Source organism: Denticeps clupeoides, chromosome 5, assembly GCF_900700375.1.
Source record: "Denticeps clupeoides chromosome 5, fDenClu1.1, whole genome shotgun sequence".
Lineage (NCBI taxonomy): Eukaryota > Metazoa > Chordata > Actinopteri > Clupeiformes > Denticipitidae > Denticeps > Denticeps clupeoides.
Window position 1 is genome coordinate 4,904,772 of NC_041711.1, and position 20,633 is coordinate 4,925,404.

Consider the following 20,633-nt stretch of genomic DNA (forward strand, 5'->3'; position numbering starts at 1 on the left):
AAACAGCAGAAATGCAGAAAATGTTTTATTAAAACCTAAAAAAATAGACAGTGAATTACAGGAGGGCATCAAGCTTTCGAGGCAGAAGCATAACCCAGATACTATGAACATAATGGTTCCATATATTAGTAAACAACAATTTGTCCCAATGAATATTTACACATCTTTAATTTCTTAAAAGTACAATTTTGTATAAAAAAAACTTGCGTACAGTAAGGTTTTTCATTAAAAGTACATACCACATAACCATTCACCATCCACTTCTGTTTTTATTCTGCCATGTATGGACAATTTGGTTAGGTGTTCATCACACCTCATCAGTTTAATGCAGCAGGATATACACTTTCTATAGCAGATACAAGCTATTTGCAGAGAATAGAGAAGGTGCCATAATGAAAGCATAGCACATGTGCATGTCAACATGGCTGTATTCCAGCTCAAGATCCTTTCTGGTGTGCCGAGAACCCGAGATTCCTCCGAGAACAACGTGGGTTGGTTGTTGGGTTGGAAGGACACTGTAGTTCATGCTTTTTGGTTCAGCCGCAGAAGCTCTGATCATCAACAGGTTGAGGGAGCTCCTAAAGATTGGAACCTTGTCTTTGAGTTCCATTCATTCAACAATGTCACCATCATTCCCTGACACATGCCGCATTAAATCTAATCAGAATGCAGCGTTAAAAGAGTTTTCTGCTCCAGCACAGGCATTGTGTTGGTAAAACCAGCGTCACCCAGTTTAAAATCCCGTCAGAGCTGACAGGGCTGCAATCCACTGTCAAACGTCTATACAAAAGTATAGCTATGATAAATAGAATTATTATTATTATAACAATCAATTTGTGAAATTACATGCTTGTGCATGTTTTGGGAGTACAGGCTACATGATACTGCAATACATGAAAATGGTGGAAATTATGTAAAAAGAGTAACCTCTCACTGTGAAATGATTTCATCTGTGACTTGAGACCTTATCAGAGCATTCAACTGAACACAACTGAATTGAAATGTAGACATAGAAAACTGACAGTTGTCCAAAATGTAAATAAAAAGAAAAGCATTTGCTTGTATACAATAACCTGTTAGTTAAGATGTGATATATTTTCACCATAAGCATTGATTCAGTGGTAATGATTTTAAATGTATCATGATTCTGGTATAGATAAAGGGTGATATTATCAATGAAAGCAACAGTATTCGTAGTCCCACAGAAATTGTTCATGGCCTAAACAAGCATTTAGTCTTAGAGCCTGTCAGCAAAGTTGTATGGGGAACGTGGTTTAGGGTAGGAAAGGGTTCTGCCACAGAACATAAACCGATCCAGCGGTGCCCGTCAGTCCCATTTGCCCAAAGAGATACACAATATACAAAGAACCCTTTACTTATCCGCATCTTATAATAAAGAATGAAGGAAAAGGAGAGTAGTCATCTCTTGCCTTCTAACTATCGTTTCAATCCTGGTTGCCTCACCACCTATGAATATGTGGTTGATTTGTTGGTGGATGCTGGATGTAAGAGTTTCCATTGGTTGCCATCTCTACACCATATTCATGGCATCCTCCGTGAGGAAGGAGTGAGTGTGAGAGAAAGAGGGCCGCAGTTTGCAGTCTCTGTTCCAGCAGCTGAGCATCAGCTCGTAGAGGCCCTGAGGACACACAGCAGGTCGGCTGAGATACACCTGAGAGAGGAGGACAGTGGAGTGAAGCGAAGTTACGACCAGCTGACATTCACCATTGGACAGTGAGTGAGTAAGTGTAATCGGAAGGGAGACCTGTCTGCCATGGTCCCTGAAGAACTCTCCTGCGTTGTCAATGACCTGTTCGTCGGTCAAGTTGGAGTAGGGCTGCTCCTGACATACATTTAACATTTCCCACAGAGTCACTCCAAATGCCCACACATCGCTGGCTGTGGTGAACTTCCCCTGCAAAGAACACACAGAAATGGTGGAAAACATTTGGCACACATTACACATTTAACATTAATACGAGTTCCCCTTGTCTGTCTACGGTCTTTCAGTGGCTAGAAATGGCGATAGGTGGAAAGTATGCTTTGGCCGTTCAGAGAGTGACAGCTCTCACGGACAGATCTGGAATTTGTCTCCTTATGATGTAATAAGGGGACAGGTTACCTCCCGTTTCACATGCCTTTTCAGCCCAGAGAATTTCGCACCCCTCCCTGACAACATTAATCAGGAGAGTTGGTGGAGATAATGTAAAAATGAGCACAAATATATATTTTCTGGAAAACGCAGAGACGGCTTCCTGTCTGCACCAACATTGTGGTTGGTGAACGGTGGTGATGACGTCATTTCCGTGAATGCCCGCTCAACTCCTATAGGCCGCTCTCCTCCTCATCCCGCCTCTCTCCTCCTCATTAGCAGTTAAGGCCACAGACACTGAAACGGCGCGTCCTGGGAAATCTCATTGTGGGACTGGATCAAAGTGGCTGTAATTCTGCACTACGGCTAAATTTTGGTAAGAGACTTCAGATACAGTATTAGGGGACATGGAAAAAAAAATTAATGTAAGGGGACCTTCAGAACAGGACCATGCTCACCATGAGTATACACTCCCATGCCATCCAGCGGATGGGCAGCACAGCGCGCCCCTGTATGCGATAGTAGTCTCCGGCGTAGAGGTTCCTGCTCATGCCGAAGTCAGCGATCTTTATCTGCCGCTCTCCGCCTCTGTCGTCCTGTTCCCCCCTCTCCCCTCCCACCAGGCAGTTACGTGTGGCCAGATCACGATGGACAAAGTTCAGCGAGGACAGGAACTTCATACCAGAGGCAATCTGACTGGCCATGGAGATCAGAGCAGGGTAGCTGAGAAATGGCCGGAAGAGAGTGAGAGGGCAGTTGAGTTACTGTTAATGCTGAGGATGCAAGTACATTTCATCCTAGTGAAGATTTGGTCGCACGTGATTGAGTGTAATTTCATACTTCATTTCATTTCAACTGATTAGTGGTCATAATCATTTAAGTAATTTAAGCAGTCTATTTTTTTTTATCTCAGCCCATACACACAGCTTTTCCAAATTCATGAACCACAAATGAATGACAATAGAACCCAGTGAAAGCCTTTGCCCCATTATGTGTCAGTATTACCTGACAGTGGGCGAGTTGTGTGAAGGTCCAGCCTTGTCCAGCAGTGCTCTTTGTGACAGGTACTGGTTGAGGTCACCACATTCCATGTACTCAGTCACCATGCACAGAGGGTCACTGCTCACACATACACCCAGCAGGCGGATTATATTGGGGTCTTTCAGACGGGACAGGATCTTCACTTCCTTCAGGAAGTCATTCCTAGTGGGAAAATTGGACATAGAATGTCAGTAACAATGTAATAAAGATGCCTGATACAATTGTTTCAGTTCAATTGTTGGACAGACCTGGCATTTTTAGAAGCATCTGGTCGCAGTATCTTAACAGCCACCAGCAGGGGGCGGCCTTTCCTTACATTGAAGGGGAACTCCAGGATGGGCAGATCCTGGGGATTCTCTATCTCACACAAGTGCACCTAAGAGCAGAAAACACATACATGACATGAGTGGATGACCTGAAAGATCTTTCTGTATGTACTACTACTGTATGTGTTTTATTTTTTAACCTTTACATTTAGCCATTTTTCATGTCATCAAATACCCACCTCGCCAAACTGACCCTCCCCCAGCTTCTCTTTGAACACCAGGAACTGACGTGGAAGTTCCGGCAACGGCGTGCAGTCTGGTGGAGATGAAGAGAGGGCGGGGACGGCGTAGGTGTTGTTGCCACTGACACCCTGCAGGCACACAATGTCAGCCTCGGCATAGTGCGGAACGCTGGCAGAACCTGCAGGGGAGAGTAATGGTGGAGGCGGAGACACCGATGGAGCTTGAGGGTAAGGCGGCGCTCCTGGATAAGGTGGTGGCTCCTCTTGAGTAGGTAAACCTTTCATCAAGTCCATAGCGCAGGCTGGCAAGAGATTCAGATAAAAGTGGGGAAGAACACGTGGGTAAAAGTCAGAGTGTTTTACAGTACACCCCAAATAAACAACACATTGTATACAGTTAGGTGACACTAGAAGACACACCAACATACAGTGAGTAAACCTATACATGCCACAGACATCATACGATGATCAAGTACATGCAAAAAAAAAAATTCAATTCACTGGAGCAAAGCATTGATAGCACCAATATTCTGTAAACATTCTATTATTCTCAGCATTCAGACTATTTTACTAGCACGGTGCTCCATTTTGGCCTTTCCTGAATTTACATGCCTTGTCGTTGCCCACGCCATGTTTTTGAGGGGTTTGTCTTGCCCCCCTCCTCTTACCCGGAGGGACATTCTGGGGCTTTTCCCGAGCGCTGGGGTAGTGTGTCAGCTGCTGGGCTACATGCCTCGTCTCTGACAGGAGAAGGTGATAGGCCGGGTTGTTTAACAGCAAGGCTGGGATGGGACACAACACACCACACATGGCACAACACAAAATGGACAACAAATACACACACACACACAACACAACAGTTAGAGTAACCGCAACACACCACGGTCGCGAGAAGGGATGCAGTTACACAGGCAGCACAGCACAACACAGGCAATGTTAGCGGGCAATTCATCCACAGCTGGGGTTGCAGCGTCCGTGCACGAGAGACTCATGAACAAACATCATGCTGATACCTGTACTGTTGGAGACCAACAGTACAGGCTGATTTTACACTGCCCCTATACTATACTATAAGGGCTGTCCTGTTATGTTACTATACCGGAGGAGACATATTGAACATGGACGTGGGGAAAAAAAAAAAACATGAATAATGTAGCACAGGACGTGTAGCCAGGAAAAGGGTGCCGCTTCACACATCAGATGAAGCCAGAGCAGAAAATAAACATGGCGGCTAAAACAAGCAAACATTCAGACAGATGATTAAGACTGCACATTTTTTTCTATTTATTTGCAGTGGCCATATTTCCAAGAATCTTGGCTTCCCTGACAACATGCCGCTCTCCATCTGTCAAGCGCCATTTAAGATCGGAGTCTCAGACATATGACTTTTGCATCACAGACTGGCTGGCTGGTCATCTGGGTCGGTATCTGGCCATTTGTGGCTCCAAATGTATCGATTGGATTTCAACAAACACAATAACAGACATTATGTGAATGCTACTGGCAGCCATAGATGAGTGTGTGCCATGATGAAATTCTGGGCTTTTTACAAGCCTCACCTGTGCTATCGCGGTCCTCTCGAGGCCGCAGCAACGCAATAGGCTCCTGGTACTCCCCCTCTCCGTCCCGCTCCCGCTCGTCGGGAAATGTGTGAATGCGCTGGTAGCGGCTGGAATAGCTGTGTGTGTTGTTGATGACCACGTTGTCAGATGGGACAGAGAGGTGGACACGCAGCTCATCACTTGACAGGCTACCCTGTGCCTAAGGTGACCAAGCGGTGAAGAGAATGCATTTACCACATTATCCACACATATATGTTTGCATACACAGACACAAGTCTCTGGTTATTCCCGCTCTCACCTTGCCCAGGATTTTCTTCCAGTATTGTCTCCAGAGAATTACAGCTATTATAGCCAGTAGCAACAGTATGATGCCCACCAGGCAGCCAATAAGAATGGCTGTATTGCTGCTGTCGTCCTTAGCAACAGGGAGTCCTGGTCTTGGGGTTACTGCAGTAAGCTCGACCCCTAGACAAACCCATAGAAAAGGATTTGGAATTAGGATTTGTGCCTAGGGAAAGGAGAAAGGTCTGTAGGAGGGTGTGTCATGTGACACATATGGTCGAATGAGTAGGTGTGAATCAGGCCCAGTCTGTGTTAACCTCATTTAGTTTCTATACCATCGACACCATTATTCCAGTTTTCACACGCACCCCTTACATTTATTAAGTATTTGCATGCACACTGGGGTAAAGAAATGCCTCTAAGGCCTGCTAACAGCTTACATATAGACATTAATATGCGGAGAAAAAAAAAAAACACCCTAAAGGACATTCGAGTTCTTGCTGGCCAGGACTTCCTCGACTGAGTGGATAAACTAATGCATTGATTAAGCCAAATAAGATTAAAGTTTTCCCTCAGTGTGGAACTGAAGAATTTGTGCACCACAAACAAAACCCAAATAATTATATCAGCTCATAATGCACATGAAAGGCCTCAGTCTCAGTGGGGGGACAGTGTTAATGATGTTTTAAATGAATAACTCCAAACCACACTTCACCAGATTTGAATACATGTGGCCAGCCAGACCCACAAAAGTAAAGAGTCAGAAAAAAAAAGCTCATTTAACTTAAAAATGTTCTCAGCATCTCTCTTTTGGCCATATAACACACATAGATGCACTGTTACAGTGTACTCGCCCTAAGCCTAAATACACCATGTACATTGCGCTCAGGGTAAAGATAAGTCAGCTACTTCATTGTCACATGAGAGACACAGCCAGACATGGCAAGTCTGTGATCTATGCGTCTTTACCATGGGACCTCCACTAAATCTCACTCTCTGCTCAGTTTGCCCACTTCTCTTTCTACCTCAGATCTCACCTGACAACGTGTTGTTCACTGAACTCTTCATCACAGGTCTAGTGGTGGTCATGGAAGGGTCTGGAGAAGGGAAGGGAAGAGAATAGGATGGGACTGAATAGATGGGAAAATGTGGATGAGGAGGTAAGGGCAGGAGTGATAAAGGAAATTTGAGGAGTGGAATGTCTAAGGAGTCATGGAGTCTGGGAAAATGACTGGTGACTTGGGCGGCTGGGGATGAATGTCACTCATCACTCTATTAAACCACATAGACCCATACGGAGCAGTTATGGGACAGTGAAGGGGCAAAGAACACTCACCGTGCAGGCTGCTGGTATGGTTGGAGGATCCCGGATCAAGGCTGGGCTTTGGCGATGTAAGAATGGTGGGACGAGGAGGAGGAGAAAACAGGGGTGGAAACGGAGGCACTGAAGGCCCAGACTCTGGGTTCTGATCCTTGTATGGTTCTATGAGGAAAAGAAATCAACAATGTACATGACATTATTAAAACATGCTTAATTTAACTAATTTCGGCCACTGTTCAACCACCTTCCTAAGCAGCGCACTTCCCCCCCCCTTCATCAGTGGTTTGATTCAGACCACTCCTGTGGGTGGTGACCCCTCGCTTTTAACACTAATTAGTTCAAATAATGCAGCGCCTGACAAAATGCTATGCTGGTCCACCACCCAAGTAACATCTGGTCCGAAATGGAACACAGGGGTAAAAGAGGTACAGCAACAGATGGGTTACACTTTGGGACTCCAAACATTTAACTTTATCTTGAAGGAAGGGAAGGTGTACCTAACAAAATGCCGATGTGTGTGTCTACAGGCCAGATTCCAAAACAAACAGGACTGCAAGGGGCATGCATTTATCAACGTATGAATTAAGATTATGAATACTGTCCTACGTTTATCACTTACAACACATTTATTTGTTTGTACATGAGAAATATAACTTAGTCACAGTGTATTTATTCACTGGTATTCAATTTTGCGAGACGGACATTGGAATTTGAGTGGAGTTGGGTGGGAGTGTGTCCAGATCTGATGCACTGTTTTTCCAAGGTTCAACTATATTTGTATTAACTGGCACAGTTCTGTGCTGGTTCGATGTCCATTTTCAAAGCATGGTCTACTGTACATTTTCCCCGTACAAAACATGGAGCAAAAGTATCTAAAAAATTAAAAAACCAACCGGACCTGAGAAGAAATCCGTAGTTGAAAAAGAAATGAACATTAGCATATCTAAAGAGTCTCTGTTCACAGAAATCCCTTGGTGAGCATTAGTTTCCTTCTTCATGGTATTTAATAGTACTTATCTCTATTCTCAAATTCCACTGCCTGGGTCTCCAAACAGGCCTGTTTTATCTCAGCAGGCACTGGGCGACTACCTCCACAATTTTTTCTAAGAACCCCACCGCTTTGGACATTTTGGCATGGGCACAGAATAATCCCGTGCAATTAGATTTTATAATTTAGGAACTGCTGAAACCTGAGCATGACAGTGTGCTGGTCTAAAACAGAAACATACAGGAGATCAAAGTATCCCATTATCTACTGGTGTCTCATATCTTCCAGTTGTGCATACCAGAGAAGAAAGAGATCTCGCTGATGAGGAGCCAATTGTCAGCAAAGAAGAACTGGCAGCGAAGGATCTGAGCGGGGTTGCCGCCCAGTGGAAGGGAGATGGGCCGAGAGGACGGGTCCTTCAGATCGGACAGAGGCACCATGAGGACCAGCGGCGGAGAGGACCACGGTTGCAGCAGAGTTCGCTTAAACACACACTGCACTTTATTGAACACACGAACTCCCTGAGTGTGCCGATTATTGCTGTGAATCTGAGGTGAGAGAACAGAGACAGAGAACAAAGATCATGTTTAAAATTCACTGGTGCCTCAAACACGGACACATCAAAAAAAAAATTATTTCAAGATACCACACGCAGCACACGATGCAATTCCAAAATTGATTATTGACAATTTGGGTAAATCTGTTCATATGTAAAGAAAATGGAGCACTGCTCTCTGGACATGTGTGTTCGTGATGAGCAGACCAAACCAATACAGGCATGGACTCCACTAGACATCAAAAGGTATGATGTAGGTATACTTTAAATATGCTGATGATTAAATATTAATGATCATGTAAATCAAATCCACTGACAGATTAGTTCTGACCTTCTATCATAGACTAACATGAAACCGCTACTGAAGTTATAGTGATGAGGAGATGAAGACAGAGAACAACTATCTGCTATTTTTTCTGTTTGTACTGAACCAGAAAGAGTGTCATTTAGGGACATGTATTCAATTTTCAACATTCTAATAAATACATATGGTGCATGAACAAAAGCAATGAATGTTGCATGAGCAAATGAAAAACCTTGTCAAGTCTTGGAATCAAACCCCTCAACAAAATCTCAAAGCTTCTGCCCTGAGATCAGTTTAGTCTACTGGCTTATAATGAATAAGGACAGGGGTTCTAAGAGAAAGCTGTATCCTAGGTCATAACTAGTGAAAAAGTGAAGATTGAAAAAGGAAACCAGTGGACACAGGAGGAAAGAATGGCTTTTTCCAGCATATAAATACTCAAGAGAGAATGGAAATTCCTCAATGTAGATGCATATCTCAAATTGCTTATCTCTGATAAAATCAGAAATTTACTCCCACAAATTGGATATTACCTCTTGAGAGATAAGATTTAGAAATATACAGTACAGGCCAAAAGTTTGGACACACCTTCTCATTCAATGTGTTTTCTTTATTTTCATGACCATTTGCGTTGGTAGATTCACACTGAAGGCATCAAAACTATGAACGAACACATGTGGAGTTATGTACTTAACAAAAAGTGGAGACCTGGCCTCCACAGTCACCGGACCTGAACCCAATCTAGATGGTTTGGGGTGAGCTGGAAAAGCCAGTGCAAGTGCTAAACACTTCTGGGAACTCCTTCAAGACTGCTGGAAAAGCATTTCAGGTGACGACCTCTTGAAGCTCATCGAGAGAATGCCAAGAGTGTACAAAGCAGTAATCAGAGCAAAGAAACTAGAATATAAAACATGTTTTGAGTTATTTATTGCATGTATTCAAGTGAAACCAATATGCAAATATTGCAAACATAACCAAATATTACAATTATGTTTTTAAACAGGTAGGGTGAAGGTGTGCAAATGTATAAGTTAAAGTAAAGTGAAAATTTGTGCAAAATTCTGGGGGGATAGGGTCCAGAAGTGATTGAAAGTGCTGGAGTGTATTAGTGTTCTGTCCTATGTAGTGGTGTTGTTGTTGTTGAGAGCTTGTATAGCCTGCGGGAAGAAGCTCCTCCTCATTCTCTCAGTGTTGGACTTCAGGGAGCGGAAGCGCTTCCCTGATCGCAGCAGAGAACAACAGTCCATTGTTGGGGTGGCTGAGGTCCTTCACTATCTTCCTGGCCCTGGTCCAGCACCATTTGCTGTAGATGGATTGAAGGTCAGGGAGCTTGGTACAGATTATGCGTACTAATGATCGAACCACCGTCTGTAGGGCTTGCTCGTCCTGCATGGTGCTGTTCCCGAACCAGGCTGAGATGTTTCCCGCCAGGATGCTCTCTATGGTGCAGGCACCTTGGAGCGATGTCTAAAGTCTCTCAGGCGTCTCAGGCTGCCAGGCCTTTTTCCCCACCATGTTGATGTGACAGGACCATGACAGGTCCTGCGTGATGTGAACACCGAGGTAACGGAAGCTGTCCACTCTCTCCATTGGGCTCCTGTTGATGACAGGGGTCTGATAGTTCCTCTCCTGCTTGGTACTGAAGTCCACTATCAACTTCTTTGTCTTGCTGACGTTCAGGTGGAGATTGTTCCTCTGGCACCAGTTCACCAGATTTCCAACCTCCTCCAGGTAGGCTGTCTCGTCATTGTCAGAGATCAGGCCCACCACGACAGTGTCGTCAGCAAACTTCATGATGGTGGTGGAGCTAGTAGTGGCTGCACAGTCGTAGGTTTACAGAGAGTACAGAAGGGGGCTCAAAACACAGCCCTGGGGGACTCCAGTGCTGAGAGTGGCGGTGGCTGAGACATGTCCGCCCATCCTTACTGCCTGTGGTCTCCCAGTTAGGAAGTTGGAGATCCACTGACAGAGAGATGAGCTGAGTCCCAGGTGCTCCAGCTTGGTGGTGAGTGTGGAAGGGATTATTGTGTTAAATGCTAAACTGTAGTTAATGAAGAGCATTTTAACATCATTTCCCTCCCGAGTGTCCAGGTGGATGAGATGGGAGATGGCATCATCTGTACAGCGGTTTAGACGGTTAGCAAACTAACTGGTTAAATGAAAGCTCTAAAACAATCTCATGTCTTGCTTTGTGTTCGCTCTAGACATTAATCAACCCTAATTAGTGGCCTTGTGGGTAACACACTCGCCTATGAACCAGAAGACCCAGGTTCAAATCCCGCTTACTACCATTGTGTCCCTGAGCAAGACACTTAACCCTAAATTGCTCCAGGGTGACTGTCCCTGTATCTACTGATTGTAAATCGCTCTGGATAAGGGCGTCTGATAAATGCTGTAAATGTAAATGTAAACCCAGTACTCCATTTCCACTACAGAATGTGCCCCCAAATCTGTGGTTCTGTGGTGTGCAAGGCCAGCCTGTTGATCTACTCACTGTCTACTATGTGGAATAAACGAGGCAGAATAAAAGTACCTCCAGTTCAATGGTGGACATCTTGCTGCCAATATAGCAGGTCCTGCATTTTCCAAACCACTTGTGTTCCTCAACTCTCTTATTTAGAGTCAAGAGCCAAGAATGTGAATGGCCTGCTGCTTGAGCAGAGGGGGCTTCTGTAAACAGGCGTCACTACTATATCTCCTGTTATCAGCTGTGTGTCCAAGGCACTTCACATGAAGATAACAAAGCCAATGTTCCTGCAATGGATTTCACTTCTGTTGCCATGCTTGGAATCTGAAGCAGTTGGCTAAGTTCACATATATCAGAAAGAGGCTGCTATTTATGCCACTACCTGAAATCAGGGAGGGGAAAATTGCCATTTTCCAACACATTTGCTGCAGGTCACATTTGCCACATGGCAGTTTATTGATCGCTGAGCGAGAGAGAGAAGAGAGGGAGTGGGCACACAAAATAAAGACTGTAACAGGTTAGCAATTAACCTCACACTGGGAGCTGGGTCATCGTCTAAACTAAAGCCACATGTGCCCATGCACAGGCACAAAGTAAGCAGCTGTCCTAAAGTGGAGCAGAAAGACACAGCGACCCCAGCAGAGAGGTCAAAATGTAACTTATTATGCCAAGAGGAGTCCTAATAAGTCAACAAACACAAAGTAATGGGCAACCTCCCCTGGGATGGAGACGATCTCACTTCAACACACACAGGACACGAACTCACTTCTACACTCACCGAAAATACAGAGCGAATGGAGGACGGAACGTTTCTTGTAAAAACCATCAACAAGAGTTCTTTGCAAAAGGACACAAAGCCTTTTTGGTGTCTTCAAAAGAAAACCCATGACAAAATAAATAGAATAAATACGAGTGAACAATTCAAAGCTGTTGTGTTTACAGGAAGGGAGCAGAATTCCAAACTACTAGTGGGAACATAAAATCCTGTTCTCAATGTACTCCCAAGTCCACAAATGTCACACAGCGCGTCACAATAATATACCGCTATTAAAACAACAATGACAGAGCCAAGCTCAAGCAAAGAGCCAGCAGAGACAAACAACTAAATAAGAGCGACAAATCAAGCTCCAATAGACACCCTGACTGTGTTAATTAAAGGATTCTCATATAAAAGCACCCTAGTGCACATCTTCATACCATCATTGAATGGACACTTGGGACATTGTTATTCCCATCTAAACAAATTAAGGGAAGAGTGGTTTATCTTCATCTTCATCTCTTCAAAAAAAAAAAAAAAAAAAAAGTTTCCCCAACACCAATTATAGACTTCAAGCTTCCTCCCACTGTTGACAGAAAAATGGGCTATACAGTCTGTGCAATATTTATAGGGTCCTGCTCTGTTCATTTGTGCAGCCATTAAGATCTATGCCATGGAGCTGCTTTGTTTATTGGTGTGTGCTAAACTACCCATGATTTATTACTGTGTACTCTCAGTTATGCTTCACACCAGCCCTAATGTAATGGCCTTCCTAAAAAGTCCTTTGGGAAAAATTCATCTTGTGGCCTTCTGACAGCATCCTGATGAGCAGTGCAGAAAAATGTCACAGGGAAAAACAGAGGGAATACAAAGGACAAAGAAAGAGACAATCAAACCAGACTGAGATGTGCAGAGAGCAGAGAACCACACACTCTGGGATCTGTTTGCCTTTCAAAATTTGTTCTTGTCTTTACTATAGCAGTTCAAAATGCATTCAGCACTTCTGTGAGGTCAAAGTGCATTCACGCTCCACTCTCAAGTGGGAGAGCGTGACTTGAAGTCTCTTCCTGCACAAAGACACATGCAAGCATTTATCCATATCCGTTACCCATAACTTCACTCAGCTCTGCTTTTGTACACGGGTGAGACTGACCTGCACAGTGTGAAAGGTCCGCGTTTTTTCAAAATGGAACTCAATGTCCACACTGCCCTGGCCGAGCACTTCACGGCTCCAGCCCAGGTAGTCATAGCCGGGCCACACCCGGAGTTCTTTGCTCTCGGTGAAGTCGTCCCCACCCAGCACACCGTCACACAGCTGCCCAAGACCTCCAAACTGCACCCTGCACATAGAAGAACAAGTAGGCACGTTATGCACAGCTCACACATCCGCACATCCACAAACACTCAATAAAAAACAAAAAAAACACGCACACTGTTCAGATGTGCAGCAACGCAATCATAACAAAACCATAAATAGATTGGTCCAGAGCAGTGTAATATTCCCCAACAACCAGGACACTTACACTAACAGATGTAATCTCACCAAGCAAATGGACCCAAACAGCTTTCACAGGCTCTTTTACACACATGCACACACATCTGGCTTACGTCAATCACTCATTCACACTCATAACAAAGACGTTTCTGACCCATTAAAAGGGCACGTGGGAGCATTTATTGAAAAGTACAGTGTGAAAGTACACCCTGACAAAGCCAGAGGAATGGGCCGGAGCCTTCTCACAGCTGGCAAATCAGCAAGAGACCAGAAGTTAAAGCCACAGAGGCATGTGTTGCAGTACATGGCTGTAAAGTGAAGTGATTGTCATCACAGCAGCACAGCACATGGTGCACACAGTGAAATGTGTCCTCTGCATTTAACCCTGAGTGAGCAGTGGGCAGCCATGAAAGGCACCCAGGGAGCAGTGTGTGGGGACGGTGCTTTGCTCAGTGGCAACTCAGTGGCACCTTGGCAGATCATGATTCAATCCGGCAACCTTCTGATTACAGGGCTGCTCTCTTAACTGCTAGGCCACCACTGCCCCTAGATAGTAGGTGGCGATCCCACTCGTTTAAGTTTAAAGCATTTTCAGAAGCCCTTATCCAGAGCGACTTATGCGACTTAGTAGTTACAGGGACTGTCCCTCTGGAGCAACTGAGGGTTAAGTGTCTTGCTCAGGGACACAATGGTAGTAAGTTTGATTTGAACCTGGGTCTTCTGGTTCATAGGTGAGTGTTTTATCCACTAGGCTACTACCACTCAAAAACACCTACACAAGGGTATGCAAATAGCTGCATAACTGGTCCATTCATGATTTTATCTTGATCTCGAAACTTTGCCTTACAGTTATTTCTCTAGTTGTTTGCCTCACCCTGCTTCTGTGCTGCCATCGTAGGTGGAGTCGTTAAGGTACACAGGTAAGCCTGAGAGGTGCATGACGTGGCCCACTGGTGCTGTGTAGGCCTTCAGACCATCTGTGAGAAGCAACAGACATGAGGGAGATGTTTCACTACACTGAAAGACATAGAAAGCCTCTTTCATTATTATTTAGCCTGCTCAACTCACCATTCCAAAGACAACCATACAGCTCCACTCTCAGACACACACTCATGACCCGATCAGCCAGGGGATAGAACCGCACCATGCGGGCCACAACCGGGGGACCCAGGTCCTTTAGAACCACATCATAAGTGTTCTCATTCCCAGGCACCACCTAACAGACACAATCAAAACCCAGAAACGGAATTAATGATTGGTTAAAGAATCACTTACGCTGCATTTAAGCTGCGTTAATTTTAAGGTGTAGGTATTACAACAGTGATAGTATTAAAATACTGCAAGGATCTCACGATACAATATGTATCACGAAATATGTGTCATATCATGATATTGTATTGTGATACTGAACATATTGCAATACTCTACAGTACACTGAAAATGTAATAAGACCTGATATACAAGATTCTGTGTAGGATCTGTGTGGATCATTAGATTAATAATTCAGCCAAAACAACATAACTGAATTCTGGACTAACTTTGTAAACAAAAATATAGATATCTGATGTCCCTGTATCGATACAATATCACCACATAAAATATTACGATATATTGCTATAACGATGTTTTAACACTTCTACTACAAAGTAGTTGCTTCACAGACCAAAACCGAATTATTAAGCGTGTGTGTAATACATACATCCTGGCCCCATCTGTCTTTCCAAGTCAGCCAGTGGCGTCCATCCCGAGAGTAGCGCAAATGGTAGCTGCGGACAAACTCCCTCCCATGGCCGTCTGCATGGCGCCCCTGTGTGCCCACCAGAGCCAGGAAATGCAGGGAGCCCAGATCGATCTGGAGATACTCCGATCCACTGGGGAAGACTGGTCCTAGAGGGCACCAGGCACCGTCCCCCTCACCTGTGCTTAACCTGATAGGAGGCCGGGAAAAAAATAAGAAAAAGTTTCAAAGCTGTCTGTTTACACAGTCAAGAACATTGTATTTGCGAATGTGCTGGATGAGTGCGACCCCCTCAGGGCTCCAGGGGTGTAGTGTGATATGTGAAGAGGGACTGATGTAACATTTACCAGTAAGTCCTAATTCTTCTGTTCCAGTGCACTGCTTCATATATGCTTTAATTCACTGCCTCTCACTGTTCTCTCTCTCCCGGTCCAACGCTGAAGACACACACCCACCCCTCTTTTGCACAGCAACCCACCCATCCCTTCCTCATAATCTATCAGCACCCCATAACCTCCCGCTCTCCTTTTAAATTCATGACCCTTAACCCCGCCCAAATCCCCTAAGGAGTCGTAAAAGCAACTGGAGCTTTAAATCGCACACACATGGTGGTGGGATTTCCAGCCAAGAAGATCCGTACCCAAACAACCCCACCTCCACCCCTCCCAACTGTGCGTTGGGCAACCTCTTGACTCTACAGCCTCCAGATGCGGCATGCGGTGTGTAGGACCGCATTCATGTCGCAATAGAGAACATGAATGTGTGTATGTGCACATGTGTGTGGTGAAAACTACAAGGTGAACATGAGGACAGACCAATGACACGCTTAACATCAAATGTATTCTCCACCCCCCCCCTGCTATCCCACACACGCAAAGTGAGAGGACATAGGGACATTACCTGCCGTGCTTGGCTTCTGTTGAATCAGACCAGGAGCTGGAAGCTGAGATGGCTGAATCAGGGATAGTGCGGTCCTCCATCCCCAGGGCATAACGACAATGAGCTGGACGTGAGGGGATGTAAGAATATGAGGCAGAGACAGAGCGACGCAAAAAGGAATAGGACAGGGACAGGGAAGACGGTGTAGAGGTGAAAAGAACTGAGCAGATGTTCATGAGAAAGATGCTCATGAGCTTTACACTGACATCACCATTGTCTGACCTACAGCCATGTGGTGAGCAAATCGTGATTTCATTAATGCATATGGTGAGCATAATCCACAAAAGGGTCATCTTTTATGGACGCTCTCTCTTTGAAACTTTTGGCTTGGTTTTGCGCTTGATTCATTGACTTTACAGCAATTTTTTTTATGGTTCTACAGAGAACCAAATCTGTTTCTTAGCTCTGGTAGTCATTAATACACACACACACACACACACACACAACTGGCTTTGCCTAGAGAAATCCCAGAACTACATCTCAGATTCACACATTTCCAAAGGCCCAGTTCCATTAGATATCACAGGCAACCAACACAGAAACAGGAGACTGAGGAAAAGACAACGGCGGACAGAGACTTGGTCACATGACTTAGTCAGCTTCATGCGTCAATGCTCAATTCAAGCATTACTTAAGGAGAGCACAAAGCCAAGACTCAGTGTGGGGTGAGCTATTGGAACCAGAGAATATGTTTGGGGTGCGGGGCTGTGCCTCTCTCACTGCTGTCAGTGAGTCAGTGGACAAGAATGCAATGCTGGAACACAAACCCTCTCCCCAACCGCCCTAAGCCGTACCCCCACCCTCTCCCACAGGCAGCCATCTTTCATGGACAGGTGCCTGTTTCATTACGTCATCGCTCTCCCCACTGTCCCCTGCCTATGTGCTCTCGTCTCCCTTCTCATCGGAGACAAATAACTACGTATGGTTGCACCTTACATGCGCCCCGGGAAGTGGCTCCAGTCCCCCATTCTTATTTTCCTTTGTCATAAAGAAACTCATAATTCAAACATGCAGGGTCCTAGTGTATCTCCATGACAACCTGATGGCAGGCCAATAAATAGAATGACTACAAATTCGGACATCTGTCCACTGCAGTACATATTTCGAACCCAGATTATGTGGCTTTACCCCCTTCGACCCTTCAACAAAGGCAAGATGAGGATGAACTCTGCATTCTCCATGACCTTCTTCTATCACTTACAAAGGCTTCCATTGACACACAAACAAATGATTTATTGGATATTACATAACTAGACATTTATTGTTGCTCTCTGCATCCCATTTCTCAGTTTTCACTTGCAGAATGCTTATGATGAATCTAGTTCCCTAGGAACTTTTCCCACTTACCCGGGTTAAAATGCCATTCGTGATCTTGCGCTGTCACCCAGCTGACAAAGAGGATAATGATGGCAACCGGCAAAAATGGTATTTTCTGCGTTTCCATGGCAGCGACGGCTCACCTGGTTACCTGTCCGGAGACACACTAACAGCTACAGACATACCTGTCAGAGAGATGGAGAGACCAAACAGGGGGGAAGATGGGTCAGAGGTTACTTTTTATAAAAACTGTTGCAAACAGATACTCTGCAATGAATTGCATTCATTACTTCTAATGAGTGTTGCCATTTGTCTTATTTTTTCTTTTTTCGTAGAGAACATAATTAAAAGCACCCCGGGTGCTTTAAAAAGAAAACAAGCCATCCGCATAATGATTTGGCAAATCATCATTCATCACCCACACCTGATGTCTCCTGAAAAACCTCAACTCGGTTGACTTATTCCACGCTAGTGATCAATATTCAGCACAGCAAGCGCAACAGTGAGCATGATGCCTGCTTGCTCAACCCACAAAATAATGGAAAACAGCGAAATCTGCACCCTATTCATAAATCTATTCCCAAGTTTAAGAAGCAGGAACGATTGTGCACACAGGGGCTGAGAGGACCAAGATTTCAGAGGCGGGGGACGTTGTCATATAGGGTGGGCTGGGACCCTCAGGAGGGGCGACAGCTGCCCCGAAGAGGGCGATGCGGCTGTGTTTGTGAGCCTCCTGTTTTTCTCCAGCTCTTCCCACCCCAGTGAGAGAAGCAGACAGCTGTACCCACTTGGGTGGAGGTCGGTGTCCAGGGACAAAAAGACGGGAGGAGAGGCAAGGAACGAAAAGGGAGCGATGGAGAAAATATGCAGATGGGTTGAGGGGTGACAGAGGAGGGGGCAAAAGGAGGAATGAAGGAATGAGGGAGGAAGCCAGATGATAGGGTGTGGGCTTGTGTGTGTGTTTGGGATGAATTAGTGTTAATGTCTGCGGTGTTTGAGGCATGTGTATATGTGTGTGGGTGTGTGTGTGTGTCAGACACTGCCAGCCAATGCAGCTGTCCAGCACAAGAGACAGACGCTAGGCAACAGACACCGGGTGCAAGTGTTGGAAAAAGAGAGGAACAGGCGGTTTGTTTTGAGAAAGCACCCCAACCTGCTATTGGAATGAAATGAGGGAGACAGAAATTTCTCCCAATGACCGTGATGAAATAAAAAGGGTTCGGTTTATTACAGATGGCCTATGAAGGCCAAAAGAACCAGAGCTGAAAATCTTTACAGCTAAACTCACAAAAGAAAAAAAAAAATTACACAGCAACGATGACAACCACGTTGGACTGAGTCTTCCATCACAATCTGTAATAAGTGTAAGGACACACTCTCAGTGGACACATAACAATGTTCCGCTTATACAAAACTCAAGGCAGCGTGAGCGAGCAGAAAGAGGAGAAGAAAAGAAATCTTGGCCCTCTGGTCAAAAGTAAAGAAAAGCACCTCCATAATCTAAAACACACCCGATAAAAAAAAGCTGAGACGAACCATAAAAAAAAAAGAAAAAGTCCAAGAACCTGCTGGAAAGAGGAGCAGCTGTTTCACATATGGTGGATAAGCTTTGGTGGTTTTATTTTAACGGTGAAGACGTCCCAATCAGGGTGACGTCTCTAGTGTGACAAGGTCTACCACAGTCCAGATGCACCAACATCGAGAGTGTGCGGGATGGTATGACGTGGTCTCGTATGGACACTGGACATTTTCCGCAAGTTATCGCAACCATCCGGAGAGAGACCAAGACTTTCACATCCTCCCTTCAGCCAAACATGAAGTGAAGTGAAAGGTCTGGCGGTCGACACGTTCTGCTGACACAGGCAGAACTCCTGATTGGCTCAGGTTGGGTAACTGCAGCAAACACAGTATTCGCCAACAAAAAACGGCGACGTCCAGGAAGGGAAGCCCCACCCAAGTCAGGTCGGCCAAAACTGACATCATTTATAGCAATTACTGAAGCTTTCGCTGGACATTTCTCTGGCGGCTGTAGTTGAAATCTGGGCGTCATTTTCGGACAGGACACGCTCACTGCGTGTGAATTAAAGTTTCGCTCCAACAGACACATGACGCCCACATCCAAGTATCTGGCATACGCTTGGATGAGGGGGTAGCTGGTGCAGGTCGACTCTGGACCACCCTGGGTGCACATGGAGCGTTACCTGAAATGTCGTCGTCCACGCGGGGACGCAGGGGACAGCCCGCAAGTAGTTTCAACCCCCCCTCCAGACCTGTAGGTGGCACTGTAACTCCTCGTCTTGTTTTGCTTCTAGTTCTCTTCCATTTAAATCATTTGGCAGACGGCCTTTTCCAGAGCAACTTACAACGTGCTTCCATGTTACAATCAATGAAGAGATCAATTCTGGTTCATTAGGACCTCCAACTATGAATACAATCTTTTTATTCACTGTTGTAGTTTCTATACATAATTAAGGCAATAAGAAGGTTACAAGTTCAGCTAAATATTCTCTAAAGAGGAAGGTCTTGAGCTGCCATTTGAAAGTGCTCAGTGACTGAGCTGTTCTGACCTCGAGGGGACGTTAATTCCACCACCAAGGGGCAAAGACAGAGAAGAGTCTAGATGAGCGTCTTCCTTTTACCTTCAGAGATGGAGGGACCAGGCGAGCAGTACTGGAGGCTCGGAGTATACGAGGTGCAGTGCGAGGTGTAATAAGGGCTGTGAGGTAGGATGGTGCTACTCCATGTTTGGCTTTGTGGGTTAGCATCAGTAATCTGATGCTTGCAGCTACTGGGAGCCAGTGGAGGGAACGTAGCAGAGGGGTGGTGTGGGAGAACTTGGGAAGGTTGAAGATCAGTCGTGCTGCTGCATTTTGTATTAGTTGTAGAGGTCGGATGGTACATAGAGGTAGACCAGCTAGAAGGGAGATACAGTAGTCCAGTCGTGAGATTACTAAGGACCGAACCAGTACCTGGGGGGTCTGTGTTGATAGACAAGGACAGATTCATCTGATATTGTAGAGAAGGAATCTACATGAGTGGGAAAGTCGAGAAGGAGAGTTGGTTGTCTATTGTTACTCCAAGGTTGCAGGCTGTTGTAGAAGGAGAGAGCTGTGAGTTGTCCAGGTAAAACTGTGTGTTAACCTGCCAGAACACGCTGCAGCACGACCATGACCGCGTTCGAAGTTCATGCCTATTTTTTGCGCTGAGCCCAGCGGGAACCACTGCACGTTGAACAAGCGTTGAACAGGAGCAGTGTGTGGGGACGG

General features: G+C 45.2%; 1 protein-coding gene across 6 annotated transcripts in view; it reads right to left on the minus strand.

Annotated features, from left to right (window-relative positions):
• Positions 1 to 12: 12 nt before the first annotated feature.
• ddr1 (discoidin domain receptor tyrosine kinase 1) overlaps positions 13 to 20,633 on the minus strand; it is a 30,087-nt gene continuing 9,466 nt past the window's right edge. For 3 of the 6 annotated variants that reach the window (XM_028978900.1, XM_028978898.1, XM_028978899.1), the window contains exons 2-19: positions 17,398 to 17,552; positions 16,012 to 16,114; positions 15,073 to 15,301; positions 14,442 to 14,589; positions 14,248 to 14,350; positions 13,032 to 13,218; positions 8,093 to 8,342; positions 6,822 to 6,968; positions 6,523 to 6,582; positions 5,502 to 5,668; positions 5,201 to 5,402; positions 4,310 to 4,423; positions 3,639 to 3,943; positions 3,382 to 3,509; positions 3,098 to 3,295; positions 2,551 to 2,815; positions 1,766 to 1,915; positions 13 to 1,672 (exon numbers count right to left, since the gene is read on the minus strand). In XM_028978900.1, coding sequence (XP_028834733.1) covers positions 1,532 to 1,672; positions 1,766 to 1,915; positions 2,551 to 2,815; positions 3,098 to 3,295; positions 3,382 to 3,509; positions 3,639 to 3,943; positions 4,310 to 4,423; positions 5,201 to 5,402; positions 5,502 to 5,668; positions 6,523 to 6,582; positions 6,822 to 6,968; positions 8,093 to 8,342; positions 13,032 to 13,218; positions 14,248 to 14,350; positions 14,442 to 14,589; positions 15,073 to 15,301; positions 16,012 to 16,114; positions 17,398 to 17,494 — 2,994 coding nt within the window. In that variant the 5' untranslated portion in view covers positions 17,495 to 17,552 and the 3' untranslated portion in view covers positions 13 to 1,531. Of the gene's footprint in view, positions 1,673 to 1,765; positions 1,916 to 2,550; positions 2,816 to 3,097; positions 3,296 to 3,381; positions 3,510 to 3,638; positions 3,944 to 4,309; positions 4,424 to 5,200; positions 5,403 to 5,501; positions 5,669 to 6,522; positions 6,583 to 6,821; positions 6,969 to 8,092; positions 8,343 to 13,031; positions 13,219 to 14,247; positions 14,351 to 14,441; positions 14,590 to 15,072; positions 15,302 to 16,011; positions 16,808 to 17,397; positions 17,553 to 20,633 lie in introns of those variants that run through there. The other 3 variants (XM_028978894.1, XM_028978896.1, XM_028978895.1) reach the window with 3 other exon arrangements.